Source organism: Abrus precatorius, unplaced genomic scaffold (genome assembly GCF_003935025.1).
Source record: "Abrus precatorius isolate BTA unplaced genomic scaffold, Abrus_2018 Scaffold7, whole genome shotgun sequence".
NCBI classification, from domain to species: domain Eukaryota; kingdom Viridiplantae; phylum Streptophyta; class Magnoliopsida; order Fabales; family Fabaceae; genus Abrus; species Abrus precatorius.
This window is the reverse complement of record NW_020874417.1, coordinates 7,990,774-7,998,138: the sequence shown is the minus strand read 5'-3', so window position 1 is coordinate 7,998,138 and position 7,365 is coordinate 7,990,774. Positions and strand designations below refer to the sequence as shown.

General features: G+C 35.1%; 1 protein-coding gene across 1 annotated transcript; it reads right to left on the bottom strand.

The window, feature by feature from the left end:
• Positions 1 to 670: 670 nt before the first annotated feature.
• On the bottom strand, positions 671 to 6,152 carry LOC113872810 (transcription factor bHLH48-like). The gene is made up of 7 exons (XM_027510640.1): positions 5,377 to 6,152; positions 5,163 to 5,291; positions 4,979 to 5,044; positions 3,397 to 3,465; positions 2,741 to 2,812; positions 1,650 to 1,857; positions 671 to 1,107 (listed from the first exon to the last, which is right to left on the bottom strand). Exons 1-7 carry the CDS (start codon positions 5,782 to 5,784, stop codon positions 1,070 to 1,072), a joined length of 990 nt encoding a protein of 329 aa, XP_027366441.1. The 5' UTR covers positions 5,785 to 6,152; the 3' UTR covers positions 671 to 1,069.
• Between the last annotated feature and the right edge of the window lie 1,213 nt (positions 6,153 to 7,365).

The following is a 7,365-nucleotide window of genomic DNA, read 5'->3' as shown; positions in this document are numbered from 1 at the left end:
ATACGCCCATTAGGATTCAGTGGTTGTGAGTAGTTAATTCTGTACACTCAACCACAGCAAACTTGCGCACCACTCTAAAATGTCCTTAAGAAGTTTGAAGAATTTCTCATGGATCTAGCATATTTCACCGTATGATTTGGTTTTAACTTTATCCATAAGAATGCGTAGCCGCGTAGCACCTCACAGCTCCTGGCTCTGGGCATTCAACCAGAATATAAGCAGTGGCTCCACCTCCTCAACACATGATAGATGTTTTGGAAAACCACAAAAATTGAAATAAACCCGGCATGATGTCTAATTGCCTACATCCTCTTCCACTTTATCTTTGGCAAGTTCAACAAAAGTACCTCTCATTTGAAATTTTCATCTGTAATTACTTGTAGTTGTAACATCTGAAAAGCTTATGACTGGAATGGAAGAAAGAAAAATAGAGGACATCATAACACGTTTCTCGTAACCAACGGGGACCAACTGAACAACAAAATCTGGAGATGTCGTCACTCCACTGCTAGTTAATTCAATCAGTAGCTGGGCAAAAATGGTAAAAGACAAAATACAAAATAAAGAAAATATAGAATATTTATGGCTGCTGCGGTGCTGCACTATTGCCAGCATAACAATATTTATTGCTTTGGGATAGAAATGGGAAAAAATAAAAGGCAAAATAAAGAAAATGCCAGTCATTAAAAATTAGAGTAGCTTGCTCGGTAATACCTTCATAAAGAACCAACCATCTAAATAGCATTCAATGAACAACGCAACAAACTTCCATGATAGTTCACTAACAGTCCAATCAATGATTTTACAATCTGAATCAATCAATCACTTCATAGATTGAATGACTCCTATAGTTAGTATGCATACTGATAGTAATATATAAAACAGCATACCAATTCTTCTTCCTTGCTGGCTGAATAAAATCCAGGTTTCCAACTGACTCTTACAAATAGAAGACAAGGAAAACCTGCTGAATGGTGAGGCTGCTCAAATCACGGCTAATTGCTAATACTATATTTGTTATATACACTACTGGGCTAATCGCTACCAGTACCGCCACCCCTGCAGCCCTTCAGAGCTCCATCTTCAACTGATTTGAATGCAGAGTTACTGTAGTACAATTTAAGTTGTTCGTTTAAGATTCAAAAGTAGTTACCAGAATTAATATATATATATATATATATATATATATATATATATATATATATATATATATATATATCAGAATCATATTCCCTTAAATTTAATAAAAGCTCTACTTGTATATGCAGAATTCCTTTTGAGCTATTGATAACATTTTACAATAAAATAAAGTGGATTGAATGCGCAATTTATTTATTGATTTTCTAATGTGTCTATAAGAAATTAATAAATAATAAGATTTTAATTGTAATTTACCATATATAAATTCTTATTGAGTGTTTTTTGACACTTAAGAAAAATTGGTTATTTATTAGTATCCCTTCCAGATTCCTTTATGCTTTTCAGTATTAATATACCCGTTGGGAAAGACAAACAGCTGCAATTCCAGAATATTTTATGAAGCCAAATGCTAATTGAAGTTGGAACCATGACCAGATTAAATTAGACAGACTTCTGTGTAACACGCCTTTTTGGAGGAGACGTGCAATAGAAGCCTGGCTCAAATCTACCTGAATTTGCCGATGAGTCATAACTCAAGAGGGAGTTTTCTGGAGTCAAGAAATTAGGGTTGTTTTCTTCCCGCCCCCAAAGGGGTTGGTGGAATGCATCAAACTGCCATGGTTGCTGATATTGTTGTCTGCTTCCATTCTCTGTGATTTCGGGCCACATGACGGGTGCAACTGAGGGAGGGAAGTTACAGTCCATTAGAGACACTCCCTACAAGTTATAAACAAAATTTTATCAGCATGAGGAAATTAAATTAAAATCTGCACATCGACGGAAAAAGCTGAGGTGGCTTTATTGCTTCATCCTCAAATTCACAACCTATACCAGGTCCATTGAACACATCAAAATACTCATTTTCAAATCCATATACTAGCCCCAGACCTCAATTTAAGGATGGTGATACGAGGACTTAAATTACTATGAGCCAGAGAATTTGTAAATACCAATTAGGAAAAGCAATCATGTGTAATAATTTTTGTGCTCACATTGTTAACTCTAATTCAGTGTTTACAGTTTTCTTAATTCTTAGTTGGCCGGTCATGACAATCATTGACAACAAGGCATCTACTTCACTATCCCATTTTCAAGCACACTATTTCAGTTTTTGGACAAGTAATATATACAATGTAAAACACAATTAGATAGGGCATGGTAAAATTTTGATCAATTACATGCTAATCAATGCAGAAAATCGACAATGAGAAGATTGTTTAAACTACATCAGAACTGCTTAGACTGCTTAATACCACACAACTGTCGATGACCACAATAAAACTAGAACTGAAATTATTACAGACGGTGATGACATATATTATTCCTCAAATGTTTCAAAGCCAAGCTAGACAAGTTCATGCACTTTAGGAGTATGATCTTCTTATGTCAAATTTAACATGACGAGGTCATGTTCAAATGCTGTGTCTGTTTCTCTCCATGTGTCTATTTATCAAGAGAGAGAGAGAGAGAAATACAAGATTTGGACATGATCTATCACGTACATGACAGGTTCTATAACCCATGCACTTCAGATGGTATCGAACCAAGACAAATAGATAAATTCATTTTTCCTGTCGCCATAACAGAGATTAATACTTACTTCAGTACCCAATAAGCTGTCAAGGTTGAAATCAATTACTGGGTTAACTGCTGCCAGTTTCATTGATAATATCTGAAATCAGAGCATCGTATTGATGAAAATAGCTCAAATATTACAGCATTGTTTTCCAAAGGAAAGATCCTATGAAATCTTCCCAATCAATAAAAACACAGTTGCAGTTCACTTGCTAAGTAAATTTACTTCGATATAATATCATTACAAAGTAAAAAATTTGTCATTTTATAATTTTCAAGCTATAACGTAACTAAACAAGCACAATTCTAGGAACATGCATTTTCAAGCCTCGTTTATTACTAGATTTATATGAAACTGAATTCCATAATTTGGAAGAAGAAACGATCTGCAATTTATAATGTCATATAATGCAAAATCATAGGAGCATGACCGCTTTAATGGGTTGGGTATAGGTTAGTGTTTTATTTGTTCCAATGACATTCAAAATACCACAGTAACTTTCAAAGGGCTAGTGGGCTACATATAAAGATGGTTAAGAAGGAACACCAGTCACTTCTTTTTTAAAAGTTTGTACACACTATCGACAATAATATGGAGAACCAGATTGCTTCTAACTACTTTATCCTTCTCATTGTTTGTCAAAACAATTTCCTATAATGTCAATGATATGAAAATCTGACCTCCACTTCATGCTGGAGAGATTGCACATGGTTGATAATTTTATCCAAAACCAATGCCGTTCCTGATATCTGTATAGCAAACATTGTCACGTGAGCTATCATTGACTTACAAGATTAACTGTTTTGAGAAAAATTAAATACAATCTAAATACACTAAAAAGTAAAAGAGGTAGATGCGCATTAAGGGTTCTAAATTAAACATAAAAAGGGCCAATAGTAGCCTTAACACAAATGTGATCGAACATAAATAGTACATATAGTAAATCAGTAATTAGGTCACAGAAAGGCTAGGGTTGTGTATTTAGCTTAAGTTTAGGCGACATTAGTTTAGGAGATAAATCCGGGGTGCGTATCTAGCTTAAGGTGACATTTGCTTGGGAGATAAATCTTTGGGTGTGTATTTAGCTTAAGCTCAGGCGAGATTAATTTGGATCATGAACACTGTTCAAAGCACCATAGCCAGTTATGTTTTCCTTGTGGTAGATGCACTCCAAAAGGAATGCTTTCTTTTATTTACCCCATTTTCGTCATCCCATAAATGATTGATGGATACCAAACTCCTAGAAAAAATGGCACCATCACCGTCACAAGATGGATTAATATTTCAATTGCTTAGGGGACCCATGCATGCTAGTTTCAACACACCCCCCTATGTGTCTCCCAATAGTTTAAAGCCAGAGTCCAGCAATAATACTAGCCCCCGCTATCGAGCCCCACACGCCCACCCTTCTGTCTCTTCCATAAGGCAGAAAGGGTGGAGAAAGCAACGAGGGTGGATTGCCTTAATTGTCTTGTACAAGCCATGACGCATATTTATGTTAGTACTTTTCAATATACAACGACTAATTTATGGCCGAGAAGGAAAAAAAATAAAGAATCACTAAATTACTTTTTATGCAATATTCTTGTCTTGATGTCACTTTTTGTACACTTCACGCACAGCTTCTTTCAAATTGACATCTAACATCCAGAGTCAGAGAAGCATGTTACGGAAACGAAACTAGTTGATGAGGGGAAGGAAAGGCTTGCTATTAGTTGCCTCCATCTCCAAGCAACATCACATGGATATAACACGGCTTATAGTGTGTTGTTTAGATTTCAGTTAATAACCTCTAAACTATGGTTTACCCAAATAATCATAATTAGGGACTTATTTTAATGACAATCCAAATAGAAGACCAAGATCGGAATGACAAAGGCTTTTGGTTTTTATGGGTGTGTTGGAATGATGAAGCTAACCATCAAACAGTCTTGTTAAGTACGTAGCAAGTTGTTATCAATCTTCAAAAAGCAAGACCATAATAGGCACAGGAAGTGAAGGGAGCATGAAATTACAAAAATGCCATGTTGACACCGAGTGGAAGTGAGCACTTTTCTTGATGCAAAAGCATGCACTTTTTTTAGGTGAAAAGGTGACAATGACACAATCTGGTTTACTAAACACCATAATCCAGAGACATAATCGCACTTTTGGGAGACAAATCAGACAGATAATCATGGCATAATCATGCAAACTGAATAAATCACAATTAATACCAATAGTTATATTTATATGCCCTTAAAAACAAGGAAAGGGACCAACCTTATTGCAACCGGGGACCAGGTCTTGTAAAAGTTTCATCCGAGCGTTTATCTTCTCTCTCCTAGCCTACAACACAAATAAATAAAGATAAAATAAAACAATATCATTAAAAATATCTAACTTAACTTTTATTATAAATAACTGTAATTAAAGTAATTAATTAATGGTTAATTAAAGAGGCTACCCTTTCTGCTAAGCTATGGCTGTCAGTGGCTTGACCTCGACGAACTCGAACGTGAACGTACGGAAGCTTCTCGCCGTCGCCGGAGCTTTCGTCGGCTACGCTCTTGCTCTTCTTCGACGACACTTTAACCTGCGTTTCATAGAACCAGTGAATTCACCCAAATTACCGAAACCCTAATTCTCGAGAACGGTTGCAATTGAATCGCTAGGTCTACCTTCTTCTCTCGCTCCTTCCTCTTCGCGCCCTTCGGGTTCTTGTTCTCAACCGCGGGATCGGAGACGCACCCACCGCCCTGAGTAGAACTCGGGTTGGAATCAGTTTCCGGCTGCTCGTGCTTTACCGCCGGCGAGTTATCACCAGCGAACACAGAGAACCTGGCTGCGCGTTCGATCAACGCGGCGTTGGAAGGGAAAGTCAAGTTACCGCCGCCGGAAGCGAAGGAGCTCATCGGATTGTGGCGAGGTGGTTTTCCGGCACGCTCCGGCGAGTGGAGGAGCTCCACGGCCTGCGTCGGTGGGAGCTCGAGAAGCGCGGTGAAGGAATTGGCGGTTTCCGTCGCCGGAGCCATGATTCCCTGAATTTCGTCGTTGAAGTGAATGGATTCGAGTGCCGTTTGTTCCATGATCGAATTGAACCGAACCGGACCGCCGAACTGAACCGAACCGCACTGGGTAAGAATATTGAGAAACTGGAACGGTGGTTTGATTTTGAAGTTTTGGAGAGTTGGAGAGCGTTGTGATGTTAAAGGGGAAGCATGAGAAGAGGGGGAATTGAGGAGAGAAAGAGAGTGGAAAATGGGAAATGAAAGGAATGTGTTTGGGAGTGATATAAAAAAGGGGAAGTGATTTTTAATGGCGGTCAATGTGTGTTTCCTTGCTTTCTCTCTCTTTCAGTTCAATTTTCCCTGTCTCGTGTGTTTTTCTCTGAGGGATTGCTTCTCCGCCATTTCAAGTACTACGAAAGCAACATTGCTATGCTACGGTTTCTCTCTACTCTCTACGCTTCTAGCTTTCTCAATTATACGGGTCTTTTCGTACGGTCGCAAGGGGAGCTGTTCAATACGTAGGTGTGAGGATCCGACGGTTCCATGCTTGTCCCTCTTCCATCGCCAGGCAAATTATAAGAAAATTAAAACACTTAGTTATACTTTTTATTATTACAATTTTATTTACATATAATTTTAGTAATGATTTAATTTTAAAAGTTATATATTTATAATTTAATTTTTAATATATTTCGATAGTTAAAAAAATTTAAATATTAAATATTTAAATATATTTTTTAAGTAAATATTTTTTAAAAATTAATTATAACAGTTACCAAAATAATTTTTTTTATTCACATGAAATTCAATCTTATTTTATCAAACACACTCTTTTTTATTTTTGTTTTTGAATTTAATTTAAATATTTTTATTATATTTTTAATTGTTAATTCAATAAATTCAATAAATATAGTTAAAATTGAAGCGATAAAAAATTGAATTGATATCTAAATTAAAAAAATTAAATAGAATCAAGTAATTCTAACTAATCAAGTAATTTTTACTTAGAGTAAAAATTTTGTTTAATTCCTCTTTATTTTACTTCAATTTTTCTTTATTTTCTCTTCCTAAATAGTATGTAAACATATTTCTTTAATCTAACAATTTAAATAACTATTTTTTTTTTTTTGCATCATCATACTTTAAATTGTGATTTTTATAAATAGAACTGATTAAATTTGTAAACATCATATATTCATCTCAATTCTCTAAGAATGAATAACTTGACTAAATCAGAATAGGAATAATGATTAAAGAGATGTGGTTAAATACCAAAAAAAATGAGAAATTTATTCTGTAGTTTTTGCTTAAGTTTTACTATATTCACTTAAGCTAATTTTATATAATAATAAACACACAAATTTTATTAATATTCGCTTAAGTCATTATTTTTAACTTAAGTCAAGTCAATTTCGCTTAAGCCATACTAATTTGGCTTAAGCAAAAATATGATACTCAATCTTCTTAAGTTAGACTTTATTCCCTTAAGAGAATATTAGAATATCTTGTTTAACTTAAGTAAATTAATGATTGTTGATATTCATCTAGTAAGCTATTTTTTTTCCTGTAATTCTTGCTTAAACGAGAAAAATATGACTTAAGTGAAATTTATAGAAATTATGTGAAGCAGATGCTACTACAAAAAGACATGGAAAAGAT

Bases quoted from the DNA above. Each gene is read 5' to 3' on its own strand.
- LOC113872810 (XM_027510640.1), bottom strand. From the start codon at position 5,784: ATGGAACAAACGGCACTCGAATCCATTCACTTCAACGACGAAATTCAG. The intron at 5,292-5,376 runs GTAGACCTAGCG...TATGAAACGCAG, and splicing joins GGAAGGAGCGAGAGAAGAAG to GTTAAAGTGTCGTCGAAGAA. The intron at 3,466-4,978 runs GTTGGTCCCTTT...TTTGCTATACAG, and splicing joins TGGTCCCCGGTTGCAATAAG to ATATCAGGAACGGCATTGGT.